The following is a 16,304-nucleotide window of genomic DNA, read 5'->3' as shown; positions in this document are numbered from 1 at the left end:
GAACCAGAGCTTGGGGTTAATGTCACTTAGGAAGCCATTTTTTGTCTTGGTTATAGTATAAAGGAAAAGCAAAGAGTTCTAACAAATTTGCGACAGTAAGATTACATTACCCCTGTCGGGGTAGTAGGAGGATTACACGGATAACTGCTTTCACTAGGAGGCCAAATGAAAGCTGACACATACCTGTGGGAGGGTAAAATCTGAGGCTTCCCAATATATAAAACTTAAAATCTGTTCTTATTGGTGATCTAGTAATAATCATCCCTAGACTCAAGTTTATTTGTTAATTAATCAAATTTGTCTGACTTACATTGTTGGAGCTATTAGTTGACTTAAGTTTAAAGCTATTAAGGAGCAGGATCTGGAGTGGGACATGAAGCTGGAGTATAGAAACTACTTTGAACAGTTGTCATAAAATGTATTGATGAAAAATGCCAACAGGATACACACTCAGTTTGCCTTTTAAATAAAAATTTCTATTTTGTTGAAAGTTAAAAGGTACTTATTAAAGTGAGAAAATGGGTAAGAAGTTTCGTAAAGTCAATGTAAGTCTATGCTTAAGATTTTAAAATTTTTCCTAGCTGATTCCTCACTTAGAAAAATTACTTCCTTTTATTTGAACTTCTCTTTTCTTATATTAAACTACCAGTAGTCTTAACAAAGACTTTTAGATCCTTAAAGTCCATATAGAGATGCTGAAAATTTAGGAATCATTTTATGAACCAAAGCACTTTCAAAAATGTCTAAAAAAACATAGAAATAAGGGAATGGGCTAGTGTAATAATGTGTTATCAAAAATGTATATAGCTGCATAGTTTTAAATTATTCTTCAGTTTCTACGTGTTTAGTACATTGATATCTTATTTCTACTAGTACTTCCCTCCATGGTTTTCAGTGTTCCTTGATTTTAAAATTTTACTCTTTAACCATCTGTCAAAACAACTAATAACATTTGTTGAAAATTACTTTGCCGTTTACCAAACATGTTCAATCATATTATCTGATTTCTTTATTCATATTTCTGTCCTGTGAAGTAGGAATTTTTAATTCTACTTTATTATTAAAAGGGATTTGAGTCTTAGGTTAAACGATTTACCTAACATGACATGATAAGTTGCAGACTCAATATTTGAATCTGTGTGTTCTGACTCCCAATAACCTATGATCTTCATCCCATCTATCACGGTGGCTCACTTCCCCACTAAAGCTTGAGAAGAAGGCTAGAGACTCTTGGTACATGTCATATATATTATTTCCTCCTCAGCTTAAAGGCTATGTAACAAAGAAACCCCACTGTAGAAGAGTTTAAGGATTAAGGAATTTAGTCATTATGGAACAGGGTTAGATAGAATGAGGAGGACCAGGATTTTGACTGAGCCTATGAAAGCCTTTATAAGTATTTTTTTATTTCAATAAAATAAAACTATAAGAAGGAATATTCCATCCAAATATTCAATGTTCTGTTGATTTTGTAACTCAGAAGGTCCTAAATCACTCTTCTTAAGTCACAACTTGGAGTGACTTGTGATTCAGATATTCCTCAGGTCAGATCTTAGTTGTGGGAAAGGTGTGAAGATTAAGGGAAAGGTTACTATGGAGTGGGGTCAATTAGCAAAGATTTCTTGGAGGATATGAATCCATTATCAAGCCTTGAAAGAAGCATGGAATTTACACTGGAAATGGGGATGGAATACTGCATTTAGGAGATATGAGATAAGCATAGGGAGAGAAAGGACAGGTCAGGATTCTGCACAGTGTAGCTGAGGCTAAGGGACAGTAGTTGAAAGTAGTGAGGGATGAAGTCAGAGACTGGGGTAGAGTGCGAGCATCTGATGAAGGAATGTGAATTTTTTTTTCCTTTTTTTAAAGGTTCCATTATTTCCTCTTATTTTTTTACTGTAGTTCCCAAAATTATAACAATAGTTTTTTAAAAATCAAAATGTCATGTAACTCTACCATCTTAACACATAATTAATTTCTTTTTTTCCATGTTCCCTTGTGTCCCTTTTTCCTATATGTATGCATAATCTTACTAGTTGTAATCCTAGTGAGAGTGTAATTTTGTAATGTATTCTTTTCACTTAAAGTTATCTTTGATTCACCTCTATATAACTGCCTCCTCTGTTTTAGTGTGTGTATGTGTTTATTTAAGAATTTCTAGACAATGGATCTAGAATGTATACTGATTTGCCACAGTTGCTATGAGGGCATTTTACTAAGTGGCTATTTTACTGAAACTAAGAAATCAAGATGAGTACAGATATTAGAATAATAATTGCTGCTGCCATTTATTGAGCTATTATTATATGTCAGAAGCTTTTATGCACAATATCTTTAATTTATATAACAATATCACTTGTAGTATTATACTCATTTTATAGATGAGAAAAAAGATGGGCATAGAAAAAAATAATTTGCCCAAAATTAAGTGATACTTTTCCCCTATACCATACTTTCTTTTTCTGTGTCTTACCAGAGATATCTGATTGCCTTTATTCTTCAATCTTTGCCTTCATAGTCCACACATATCTCCATTTAGACATTGCTATCATAATTCCAGAGAGAGGACTCAAAATAACAAATCACAGTTTCAAATGAGGATCTAGTTGCCGCTCACTATGTGGCTTAACACTCCAACCATTTTTCCTTACCAACTGGAAACTTGAACAGTAAACTCCCTGGTAATCTGGATTGCTTCTGATTCTTTTTTCCTAAACATATTGTAAAATATCAAGTCAAATGGTCGCTAGCATTACTTTATTTTTATTTTTATTTTTTTTTAAGATTTTATTTATTTTTTTATTTTTTCCCCCCAAAGCCCCATTGGATAGTTGTGTGTCGTAGCTGCACATCCTTCTAGTTGCTGTATGTGGGACTCGGCCTCAGGATGAACGGAGAAGTGGTGCCTCGATGCGCACCCGGGATCCGAACCCGGGCCACCAGCATCGCAGCGCGCCCACCAAGCCACAGGGCCGGCCCAGCTAGCATTACTTTAGAATTGAGATGCTTTAACCACTGGAAAAGAACAGAAAGAAAGGTTATCTGTTGAGGGCCTGTCCCACAAGACCAACTTATATTCACATTCTAACTTCTTAAAAGCTATTTCAGACTCTTAAGATATGAAATTACATGTCCACATGCTTTGTAAAGGACTCTTGACAAAGAGGAACCCATCAAAATTTTTCATAAGATCCAAATTTGATGTAATAAGCTAGTTCTTTCAATTCATTTTACCCCAATTTTTCAGCTCAATATGATGACCTGGCTGCCTAACTGATGTTTTTTGTTTTTGTTTTGAGCCCAGATGTGTGTCCCATGCTCCAGTAAGGCCAGTGCCGTGAGTGTGGAGTTTTACAAAACACACGAAGCATCGTCAATTCTCTGCTAAAAAAAAACTATTGACAATTTCCTTTTTTGGTTGTTATGTATGGGAAGAGGGAGGTGTCTTCAGAGAAATAAAGGTGTTTGCATTGGCTTTGCTTGGATTTCTGCTTTGATTGGCTAGTGGAATTAGAATAAATAGGTTTTAAGTTTTCAGTAAATCAAGTACAAATGTTTTCTAAGAACATTATTGAATGGTTTAGAGTATTATTCCTTGAAATAATTGGCTGTGGAATTGCCAGAGTGGTGTTTCCATTATAACATTGTTTTCTAGTGCAACAACCATGAACAAATGATAGTTAACAATTTTTTTGGTACCAAGGAATTACTGAAGGCAACAGCTAGAGTCAATAAGCTATGTGTATTAATTAAAGGGCTTTCTTCAAATGATGGATACATAATATATCTTAGAGATGCTAATGCTACAGGAACAACTATTCTGAGCGAATAAATTAGACAAAACCTTTAGAATAAGTAATGTGAAGCATTCACATGAGCAAATGTGAAGATGGTAAAAGGTCTTGGTAAGGAGGGGAGGAAATACAGAACATTCAGACATTTACCAGTCTTTTTCCTTAGTAACAGCGACAAGTTATCTAAAACCATTTTCATGATTGAAGAAATGATATGGAAATTCTCTGTACTGTATAAGGCCCAGACTTAATAAGACCTAGTGTCTTTCTAAACAGAGTCCCAGCAGTATTTAGCTGAATTTCATTAGCAGTTTCAGAATCCAGCGTATCAGATGCTTATTATGGTGTCTTTCCATTCAGGAAAGCCTTGAGAGAACAGTTGCAAGCTTAGCACCCCCCTGTATTGGAGTGAGCAAGGTAACAGAAAGTCTGACAGTCTGAATGAGCCTTTCATCCTTCTCTGAGAGGACTCATTGCCTGCAGTTACGGCATCTAAAAACTACCACAGGTACTTTTGAATCTCGTGGCCACAGATCTGTACCGGGACCACCGTTTAGATTAGGAACAGATGGAAAACTTTAGCTTAAGCTTCTTCATTGTTAGAAAGTCATATTACAGTAAATTATTGTTTTTAATTGTAAAAAATGCCTCTACTATTTATCTTAATGCTTAGCCTACTTTCCACTTTTGAACTCTTCCCACCTTCCCTATTTATTTTGTGATGCAAATATTTCCCCAACTTTTTATTATGAAAACTTTAAAAAATACAGAAAAGTTGAAAGGATAGTACATGATCACTGTATTTGCTCTGTGTGTATGGCAGGGAGTGGGGGGCTGAAGGTGGAACCATGTGGAAGTTGCGGACATCGTGACACATCACCCTTAAATAATTTACATTAATGACCTAAAAATACAGTCATTCTTCTACACAACTATAATACGTTATGTGATGTACTTTTAATAAAGTTATTATTATATCATCTTGTGTTGGTCTCAGCCTATTGATAGTGATGCTACCAGGTAGGAATGCCTGGCAACACTCACCTGGGCCCCGTACTACTTGTGGTGAGCCCCTACTGTGTTGTGGCTGGACCAGCCCCTGTGGTTCCTACAATTCTAAGACGCACCTCAGCAACCATCATCAGGGAACTTTGAAAAAAACAAAGTTATTACTGACAGGCCCAGGAGGGTACACAGCACGCCTGGGGTCACACAGCAAGATTTGCTTAAGGAGTGTGCAGACCTAGGTTCTGTTTTTATCACATTCAAGGGTGAAGTGCCTAGGGTTTCACGGGTTCACTCTTTATTGGTGACTTTAAAACATAAGAGCAACGATTAAAGTGAGAAGGGTAAAGTAGGGTCACTGGAGCCATCAGTTATCTAGGTCACCGGGGCTTTCTAAAAAGGAAACTTCCTGGATAGGGCAGCCTGGCTCTTTACCTAGTTGTGTAGCTGGCAGTCTATTTATTCAAGGTGAATGTCTTTGAAATGGATGTCTCGGCTGTCAAGAGCTTAATGTCAAGCACTTACATTACAATCCAAAAAGCTGATTGTCAAGCACTTGAACAACATATATTTTAACATTTGTTCATTTTTGTATTTTAAAGACTTGTGAAAAATTTAACGTAAAATTGCAAATATTCATCAAGCTTTTCTCTGAGAAAATATTGCAACAGCCTCAGTTAATCAATAGATTCCTCTGTTTAATGCTTGGCTAACATCACAGGACCTTTCAATAGATGTTATCAATAGATAGCAACATGATAAACAACAAAAAAAAGAAATGAAAGTGCTTACTGCTTCTCAGTGTTTTTTGGCATGAAAATGTAAACTATTTTTTCTTAATGGAGTGGTCGAATGGTTGTCCATGCACTGCCCTGTGAATTTCCTTTTTTTTTTTTTAATTAATTAATTAATTAATTTTTTTCCCCCAAAGCCCCAGTAGATAGTTGTATGTCTAGCTGCACATCTTTCTAGTTGCTGCATGTGGGATGCGGCCCCAGCATGGCCGGAGAAGCGTGCGTTGGTGCGCGCCAGGGATCCGAACCCGGGCGGCCAACAGCGGAGCGCACGCACTTAACCGCTAAGCCACGGGGCCGGCCCATGCCCTATGAATTTCTTATGATCACCAATGAGTTGATCAAGAAACAAAGTTAATTTAAATGGATGCTAGTCACTCTCACAGGAAAAAAAAAGTGCCCTCGCACTGTACTAGCTCATACTGCCACAAAACAGTCTGGTTGTGATGGCGCAGAACTTTTTTTCCTTGCTAACAGTGTCATGTGACATTCTACCTTTTCATAATAAAGATTGTAAGCTGCAGAAAGCTTACGAGTTTGCTGAAACTTTTTAATAAGTATTTTACAAGCTTTGTCAGAGACACATTTGTCATCTGGTGGACACAGTCTACATCTTAAGGTGATACAGCAGCAGGAGAGAGAGGTAATGTCAGGCTCCAGGCTGGCAGCTCCCATCTCAGTCGTGCTTTTGTTTTGCCTTTTAGGTGTTCCACATGCTGCTAGAGTTCTTGGAGCAAAATATTGCCAAGGTTTGGGAAATGCTTTCTTAGCAAAGTATTGCTACCCAACAATAGTTGTATCTTCTCTCTAGTCTGGTGCTTTTGGATTAATATGTCAACCAAATTTGTTTTGTTAAAAGTCTATTTATTAACATCATGCATAATGATTATCAAGCCTGTGTTCTCTGGCACTCCACTATAAAGGATTTTGCTCCTTGAGGAAATGACCCTGCCTTATACTTTTTTTGTATATCTCACACTGCAGTCTCCATATTAACTACTTTGTGCTAACATAACTACATGTTGACCTAAATTGAATTAGTATAATGTGTGTGTATATGTATGTATGTGTGTGTGTGTGTATATATATATATATATACACATATATATATATGATTGGTTTTACAACCAGAAACAAGGGTAGAACTTTTATTAACCCTGTAATTATATTCCCATTCAAAAGGAGAAATTAGAATGAATTCCAAATTTGAAGAGAATTGGAACATTTCATGTTCGTGCAGGTATTAAAATTTTAGATTTTTTTTGCCACTACTAAGCAAAACTGATATGGTAAGGAAAATTATTTGTCTCCAGAGGTTGAATACTAGGGCAACCTACTATCTCTTTATACATTGAAGATGGTGGGCTCTTTTACAAGGGCATGGAAAAGCTTTATGTGCCTACAAACCATGTTCATTTGCAGTGGAAAAAATTCTTATTGCCCATTTAATGTTCTTTTTCTGTAAAAAGCCTACCAGAAACCTGTGATTCTATCTTTTCTGGATTACTATTAAATGTTTACCTAAAACCAGCACAATGTATGTCTTTTGACTACTCTGCATTCTAAAGACTAAAGTGCCAGTGGACTTGGTGCAACTGTGTTCAAGTGTTAAGGATCTAGAAATCCTAATCATGGATAAATTTACCCTGCCCTAGCAGAGGTATTGCCTGGTAAATTCATTAGAAGCAAAGCTGTCCAGTTTTATAGACTAAAATATAAAATAAAAAATATGTGAGCACCTATGTGGAAATACTTCATTTTCCCAAGGACTTTTCCTTTTGGCACAACTTAGTAAGAAACATATTTTTGCAGCTTGCTACTGCCATCTACTGGTTCTCAGCTCTTGGACTGATATAGAGAAATAAAAGGGAATTAGGTCTATTCAATTTATTGGAATCCTTAAAATATTCTTTGCTGTGGGTGAGACATCAGAATTTTCATGTGGTCCATACAGTGATTACTTTGTAGTATGCTTTTAGTGAACAAACTCTTTAAGTCTTTCTCTGCTGTTAATGTGCTATTTCTCTATTTGAGTTTCTGATCAAACCTTTTTTCCCTTTGTCATCCCTTTCTAGTTTAATGGATCGAGAAGTTGCATTGCTTGCCGAAATGGACAAAGTGAAAGCTGAAGCAAGTAAGAATGATCTTTAATTAAAGCTATTACCAGTTAGTAGGTACCTGTCTCTCAACCCCCTTAGCAAAAGCTCAATATAAATGCTACAATAAAAGTTTATATATTTAGTTAAACAATCTTGAGCAGTTGTACTTTACTAGCATATGAATCCTTTCAGGCAAAACAACTTTACAAGAGCCTGTTTTTTAAATATTTCCAAATTTTAATATTTTGAATGTAGAGTTCACTGTCTAAGAGACTGTATCGTGGTATCTGCCACCACAGCATCAACTTAGGAGAATGCATCCTGCAGTGCCTGGGTTCTGTTTTATTTTGTTTTCTCCTCCAGTGATTGAAGAATTCCATTGGGTTTTTTCCTACTTGGAAAAAATCCTTTGGCATACTCAAAGGCAACGTCACCAGGTTGCCTACAATTTGGTGTAAACATTCCTGTCATTACCTATCTCAGAACTTACTTTGTTTTCTCGGTTTGTAGAACAGTCTTCACGCAGTGTCTGTTATCATTGAGTAGGGGAAGCCAGTGAATTGAGGGTTCAGGATACCATGACTAGGCTTCCTTGAAAGCTTACTAAAATAGATTCTGGAGGAATAGAGTCTAACTTAGGTAATTTGTGGGGTTTTGTACAGAAGAACCAGATATCTGTTTTTTGTGTTTCTGTTAAGGGTTAGGTTGAAGATTTGCAGCTCTATGAAAAGAAGGGAATGTCAGCTGCAACTTGTGCAGCTGCATTGATTTGGGGCTTTTCAGCAGCAGGCCTTGCCTTCGTGCAATGAATGCCAGATTTGTAATTAGGAAGGTTGTTTCTTTTAACCTGCTCTCAAACTGGTAAGAATGGAAATAGGTTGAGATGATGAGTCACAATTAAATCATTTGTGTCTATGGTCATGGGCCAGCAGAGGCATCTTTGAAGCACTGATCCATTTTAACCTGAAATGTTGCATACATAGCAGAGATGCTATCCACTGTTTGGATAGAGGTGAGATTTCATTTAAATTGGTATATCCTGAAATTTATAAATGTGACCGTTTCAGTCCATTCATGTACCTCTGTGTTCTCTTTTTGAAGATGAAGGTTCAGATAAAATCTCTGGGGAGGGGACCACAAAGTCAGAAGTAGCAGGGACACTTTTACTTTTCTTTTTTACCCATTTATTTCTAGATGAATCTTTTTACCATGTGTGCATATTTGTTTTAATTTATATGCTTGTTAAAAAAAATTTTTTTTGAAGGAGAAAGAGAAATGACAAATGATTTATGAATCTTCATGATTCATAAAGAGCGTTTACCATTTAACAGCCTTCAGAGTCCCTCAAGAAGGTAGAAACTGGACCTTTGGTATTTTCATTTTCTAGATGGGTGGGCAGCTAAGCCTTTGGCAGTCCAAATATGTACAGCAAGGCCTGTACTTCCAGTTCTTCTGTATCTTATTTAGCAAAACATAAAAGTCATACTCCCTTTTCTTCTACAGTGGAAATTTTGCTCAGCCGACAAAAGAAAGCCGAACTTCTAAAGAAGATGACCGATGTGGCTGTTCGAATGTCAGAGGAGCAATTGGTTGAGCTCAGAGCTGATATCAAGGTAACACTTCCTTCTCCTTTCTGCCTTTCTTCTTACCCTCGGGGAGTAAAGTAGCAAATCTCCATAATTCATGGCCATATCAAATATATTGAACTCATGATCTTCCCTTCCCAGACCTGGCCCTCTTCCAGGCTCCCTTTCTCTGTAAGTGGTACTGTCATCTATCCAGTTGTCCAAGCTGAAAACCTTAGGAAATTTATCCTTTTCCCACATTAAATCTATCAGCAGACCCTGTCTATCTGACTTTCTACTAAATCTCACATCTGACCTTTTCTCTTCATCTCTGCCACCACCATCATGATCAAGCTACTATTATCTCTTGCGTGAACTTCTGTAATGATAGCCTCTTGACTGAGTCCACCCATTCATTTTGCTACTGCCTCACCCTCCCCACCCTCCATACCTGTTCCTTACACTACAGTAACCTGCTTCAAACTTTCCATTGCTTTTAGGGTAAAGACTCTAATCCTTAACATAGCTTGTAGGGCTGTGGATGGTCTGGCTCTGCTACCATCCTCATTTCACACCATGCCCCCCTTGTTCTCTATATTTCAGCCATATTAGCTTTTCCTTTCCACAGATATATCCTGTTCCCTCCTGCTAGAGGGCTACTGCACATGCTTTTCCATCTGTCCAAAACACTCTTCCCCCACCCCACTCCCAGCACACACATCACTCATGACCTACCCATCCTTCCTGACTTTCTTGTCATATCCCCCTATTTTGTGCCTTCATAACTCAGTTACAATTTTTTGTGCATTTGATTAATCTGTCTTCCCCACTAGATTGTGAATTTTACAGTGGCAGGAACTGCTGTGTCTCCAGTGCCCGGCACAATGCCTTGGCACGTAGTAGGTGTTCAGTAAATATTTAAATAGTTGGTTGGTTGATTCTGATTTCAAAAGAGAAAAAATGAGCAATTTCAGGTGTTGATTACATGGTAATCTATTTATAAAGATTACTTGGGTTTAACATGCATACATTTTAAATTCTTATATAAAGAACAGCATTTCTGAGACTAAGCATGGGACCCTGAGAGAGGTTGGGATATTCATGGGTGGTTATAGACACTGGCATTCTGAGTAATGGTTTACAAACTGTGAGCTATGTGAGCAAGGGGAGTTGGCCTTCCCTATTCCTGAGTCCTTGACCTCCGCTCTTTCTGACACGTGAGGTTTATTGCCATAGTTAAGAGGAACACTTGCTGGGGAGGCTATATAACAGCCTCTCTAAAATGCAAGCATCGATGGAAGAAGACCATCTGAGACCTCACAGGTATCTTTGTTACCGTTCGAACCTGGTCTTTCACACACACAGTCATGTTATATTCTCTCCCTCTTTCCCCTTGGACTCTATTAGGGGGAAATAGAGAAACAATGCAAATTTTAAATAACCATTTTCTGATTAACTGAAACTATGTCACTAAATTTTTTAGAGAGTCTTCCTCACATTAATGCCAGTCAGTCTCATTCAACTATCTGGGAGAAGCCGGAACCCCTTTGGAATTAGATGAGAATTCTGGCTCTCACAGGCTTCATCTGTTCCCCTTCCCACGTGATTGAAAAGCTGCTAGATATATTTCTGCAGGCTGACTAAGGATCTGTTTCTCTCCACGTTTTCAGTGTACTGAAGTGGGTGCTGTGCAATTTAAATGTCTTATTTCCAGATCATTTTATTTCCGTCATTCCTGTTATGTCTTTGGCTCAACAAACCCTAGAATTTGTTTCAGAATTAATCTCAGACTGATATTACATGGCTGAACGCCTTGTTACAGAGGTTTGTGTGCTTTCCTAAGCCACAATATACTCTGAAGCTTTAGAACTTGAAGGCCCAGAGGTCATTGTATTTCTCCTCTCCCTTTTACTCTTTCTAGATGCATCCCAAGGATTCTGATGCATTTATTTCTACCCCTTGAAAATCCAGAGTGGTATTGGACCACCCCCAGTTAGAGGACCGCTCTGAGGAGTTCAGTTCTTCTAAATTATGTCTAGGCCATTAACTTTTCTTTTTCATCTCCTTTTCATCTAAAAAAATGATTTCAGGCTACCTTAGAAATTATTTATTGAAATAGACCCCCAGAAGCACTTGACTTTACTCCTGCCATGTTTCTTTCTAGTCCCACCATTTCTATAGTACAGTTAGTTTTTGACCCAAGGAGTTGGTTACTTCTCAGTTCAGTCTGCTTAAAAGGATTAAATTACTTGCAGCATAAACTCTTCTCATTTGCAAAGTTGACTTTTCACATGAATGATTTTCCATCTCAAGAAATTGTTCCTATTTCAAGGACTAACAAATCCTACTTTATAAAGAGACAAAGTGGGTTTCCTAAGGAAGTTCCTATTAAAGAACACCAAACCATCTATTTAAATGGAATCATTGTTGTAACTTATGAGCGTTTTTGCTGCCTCTGCTTCTGTCTAAAATGGAACCATGTGGAGAGTAGCCAACAGTGGAAAGATAGCCCTCTACTATACATTTGTTCTCCTTTCTCTGCAGTTTCTCTTGATAGTACCTCGTGGGCTTTGACCATTGTGTAGCATTTTAGGAAGCTCCCAAATAGACTTATCTTTGGGATCTTAAGAAAATCACTGGATTTCATCAGTCACCCAGCATTGGTAATATGATGGCCATTTAGTAAACTTTAAAGCAGGAAAGAGAAGACAATTGAAAATACTTGTGTTTCATCTGTACGTAGCAAGCTGTAGATTCCACGTGTGCTGTTTGTCTCACTTGGAGGCTTCTCTCTGCTCTTTCTCCAGCACTTTGTTAGTGAACGTAAGTATGATGAGGATCTGGGACGAGTAGCCCGGTTCACCTGTGATGTAGAGACCCTAAAGAAGAACATTGATTCATTTGGACAAGGTGAGATGGTGAGAGATTCTGGGTGCTAGAGATGGTGATGAGAAGACCACGCTCTACGGATTAGAGACTGAAGTGCCCATTGGCTTCTCTACTGAGTCTTCTTTAGTGCCCCTGGGGTTTTTGTTTGTTTGCTTGTTTTAAAGACAAGTTACTCTGAGATACTTAAGAAGTCAGTGGATGCAGATGCCAGACCAAGTTTGAATCCTTGCTTCCACACTAACCCCTTAGAACCTCATTTTACTCCTCTCTAAAATGGAGATAAGGATACCTGCCTTGCCGGGCACACAATAGGTACTTACAAAACAGCTTTAAGGGAGGGAGGGGGAGGCCTCTGAGGTAGGAGTTTGTAGTGACATGTCAGTCAAACCCCGAGCTCAGCTCCTTTGTCCTTTCTATCTCAGTATAAAAGTGAAATGTTGGACCTAGGGCAGTGATTGTGAACTCAACATTAGTCCAGGCTTAAAGCCAGAGAAAAAGCTAGGGAGTAGTTTTAAACCGTCAAATTCTGACAAAATTTGAATTGAAAATATTAATCTTTTTCAGCTAGATTGGTATTTTGAATTTGGATTACTCTTGCAGAAAGACCGTGGGGAAGATACATGTTTGTTGTCAAGACTAGTTCTGTTCATAGTTAACTAATCTTGATTATTTTTACCTTGCATCATTCAAATTTTTAAAAAAGGAGTTAGCTTTTTATTTACCTTTTTCTTTCTTTGCAAAGTCTGTACTTTAGAATGTTCCTTGCATAGGAAACTGAACATATGGCCCATACTATTGTTCCTAGGCTTAGTCAGCTGCTAGAGGCATAGCCAGGAGTTGAGGTAGTAGGAAATGCCAAGAAGTCATTAGGTGGTGGAGGGGATGGGTCATTCTGATCTTAAACTATTCTCCTGTCTCTGAGAGTTCCTTTACAAAATGGTGGGGATTTGGAGGGAGTGGAGGAAGAAGCAGAAGGGAGATTTTCCTTCCTGTTACCTATTTTATAAGCTTTTCTGTACAACTACTGAGTAGACAGTTCTTTATCTTAAATTGCTCATTGTGAAATGGAGAAATAAGGAAAAATTCATCCATCATGTTCTTCCATCTTATGACCGCATATTTCTCATATTTCTGTTGCAGTGTCCCATCCAAAGAACAGCTATTCAACCAGACCCCGATGTAGCTCAGTTACATCTGTGTCCTTGAGTAGCCCGTGTGATGCCTCTGCTGCTTCCTCTTCCACCTGTGCCTCTGCTCCCAGCCTTATAAGTGCTAACAAGAAGAACTCAGCACCAGGAGAGACTCCTTCAGCCACAGCAAACTCCAGTGGCCGGCCCTACCAGCCTTATCGAGAGGTAACCTGGCTTCCACACTGAGCAAGTTAGAAAGAAAGCTACCAGGTTGTCACAGTTTAAATGCTGACAGCTCGATACATTACCTTCCTCTCTTTATTCCCATTCTATACCTATTTTGAATCCCTCCAGCCCCAGTTGGTTCCAGAGAAAGCATTTGGTATATATGTTCCAAACTACCAGCCAGTTTAGATTTCCTGTTGCCAAGACTGCTGACTTGCTGATGTTGGCAGTGATCCTAGCTGTCGTAGGTAGTATTGCCTGGTAATTAGTCACAGTGGGAGTCGTGCACCCATCTCGAGGTAGACAAGCACCACGGTGGCAGGTTCACCAGAGTGCATCTGAAGCAGCAACTCTCTAGAAGCACAGTGTAGAATATTCTATCAGGGAGAGAAGTGAACCTGCTGGGGTGGGGAGCTAACACTAGAAAGTCGAAGCATAATCCATAGTCTCTTTTCCTTGGTTTGAGGAGGATCCACAAGAGCAATCCAAGGCAATGCTGTCAGTAATTCTTCAGAACTGGTATTACATTGGAATTGGAGGACAAAAATAAAATCCCATGCCATAAGCTTTCTGGGTTGTAATGTGAAAGATATACTGAATGTCACAGCAGCATGATTTAATCTGTGGTTCATGATATATAGCTAAGCAGATTATAATGATGCTTATTTAATTATTCCAAATGTTCATTATCTGTTCAAATGGCTTATGATCTGCCAAGTTCAAACATGTGATAAGATACTTGCCCAATTGAGGGCTTGTAACAACCCAAAGAATGTTCTTTCTTCCTTCTTAGCTTTCTTCTTGTGCCCAGCTAAAGAAAAGTGAACTCCTCTTCAGTGGAGAAGAGCCTAGGGGTGAAAGGCGGGGAAAAATAGTGCAAGACTGATTAATTCTGATGTAGTGGCTGGGTTGGATTGGCTGACAGAATTCTGTGAGTCTGAGAGAGAACCGAGTCCCGAGCATGGGATACCTCAATTATGCTTTCAGATTACTCCTATAAACTGAACTGGGACAAACAGGGTACCATAATGCCAGAGTGCTTTGAACATTGTATTCTTTTATCCTTAGGTATTGCCGGGGAACAGACGAGGAGGACAAGGCTACAGGCCACAAGGCCAAAAGTCCAATGACCACATGAACCAAGGGCGACATGACAGTGTGGGGCGTCACAGAAATAGCTCATGGTACTCATCTGGTTCCAGGTATCAGGGTGCGCCAGTCCAGGCACCAGGAAACACAGTGAACGAGGCCAGGCTCACTCTGCAGGGACCAGTGGAACTGGAGCCAGCATGGAGCCCAGCCCACCCAAGCCCTCGTTCAAAAAAGGGGCTCCCCCAGCGCAAACCCAGAACCTCTCAGCCTGAAGCCGTGAATTCGTGAGGGAAATTCCAGTTGGCCTCTCTCCTCTGTCTCACACAATTCAACTTGGTAACTGGACTTTAGGAAACTTATAGTTGGATTTATTAACAAAAAGAAGTTTACACATATCACTTTTTACGCCATTCTAAATATTTTTGGTTTCTTCTCTTCTCATTTCCTCTTTACCATTTTTGGAGGGGAAGCTGTTTTCTTCCTTGACCTTTCCCAATGATATCGATTGATTCTGGTTGGTCATTTCCACCAGGAATCATAGGCAACCATTGCCAGGTTTCTCAAGGGTAAGTGATGTTCTGCCCAGTGCACCAGGCCTTTCAGTTGTCCGAAGAGGCCTTCCTCAGCAACCCCATACTGTTCAGGCTCTCAGGAGGAGATGGATCAGACTGTTGCCTTTCCAGTCTAAGCAGAAGCCGCACACGCCTGTCAGGTTCCCTCGAAACAACACTTTAACCAGAAGAGGCAATGAGGGGATTGCGTGCAGCTCTGAATTAGCCAGAGAAGAGGAAATTTAATTGGTCAAAAGGAAAGAACACTAGGAAACATTCGAGATCTGCCTCTGCTCCCAGAACGTGCCTGAGATCGACACTCAGATCAGGGTTTCAGTCTCCTGCTTGGCACCGTTGCTTAACCTGCAGTTTCTTCAAAATATCCAAAGCCTTGTTTCCTGTTACCTTAGACTGCACACCAGTCTAGGGAAGTCTATGGGAAAGTAGCATTTAATTAAAGGGAAAAAAAATATTTCTTTGTTTCAATGTTTGAAGATTTTTGTTGTTATTGTTGTTCTCCCTCTTTCCTGAATCCTATTCTGATCCTCAACCAAATTTATAGCAATATAATTAGTGTTAATCTAAGGTGTTACCCATCCAAAAATTGCTGCAGTTAATATTTATAGTTGAATAAATAAAAACAGCTGCATCAATGTTCCCACATTTGTTTCACAGCAGCGGGTGGCTTCATTTCACTCTATGTTTTTCTTTGGGTCTCAGGGGTAGAAGTGACTGGGACAGCTTGTTCAGGGCTTAAATGAAGGTGTCTGATTCCTAAGTCATTTGTCCACCGCCTAGCTTCAGAACCAAATTAAAATGTGAAAGCCAGGATGAGCAAATGCAGATGTTCCTGTGGGAAAGGATTTGTAGGATAGGGAATGGTGACTTTCCAAAGGAGAGCTTACCAGTTTAGAAAAAACCACAGCTGCCAGCAGCTCTCCCAGCAACCAGGGGGTATATTGGCACCGCTCCCCTCCGTGCGGTCCCTTGGCAGGAGTGGTGAATGTAACTGGATAATTGAGCTCCTGCACGTAGCAGGTGGCCTTGGTGCCAGACCCCTACACCCACACCCACCAACCGCATCTATGATTTAATAACAGCCGAGCTTTCTCTTTCTCTGAAGCCCAGACTGTAAGTGGCAGTGGTGCAGAACTTAGCTG

At 39.2% G+C, this 16,304-nt stretch overlaps 1 protein-coding gene across 1 annotated transcript in view; it reads left to right on the top strand.

The window, feature by feature from the left end:
- SPATS2 (spermatogenesis associated serine rich 2) overlaps window positions 1-15,805 on the top strand; it is a 62,809-nt gene extending 47,004 nt beyond the window's left edge. Inside the window, 7 exon segments of the mRNA XM_004428985.3 lie at window positions 7,669-7,727; window positions 9,196-9,305; window positions 12,065-12,167; window positions 13,287-13,501; window positions 14,570-14,735; window positions 14,738-14,820; window positions 14,822-15,805. Coding sequence (XP_004429042.2) covers window positions 7,669-7,727; window positions 9,196-9,305; window positions 12,065-12,167; window positions 13,287-13,501; window positions 14,570-14,735; window positions 14,738-14,820; window positions 14,822-14,881 — 796 coding nt within the window. The 3' untranslated portion in view covers window positions 14,882-15,805.
- The last annotated feature ends 499 nt before the right edge of the window (window positions 15,806-16,304 follow it).

This window comes from Ceratotherium simum, chromosome 17 (assembly GCF_057802395.1).
Source record: "Ceratotherium simum simum isolate JZ-2026a chromosome 17, ASM5780239v1, whole genome shotgun sequence".
NCBI classification, from domain to species: Eukaryota; Metazoa; Chordata; class Mammalia; order Perissodactyla; family Rhinocerotidae; genus Ceratotherium; species Ceratotherium simum.
Note: the sequence above shows the minus strand (reverse complement) of the source record. Positions and strands in the feature narration are given on the sequence as shown.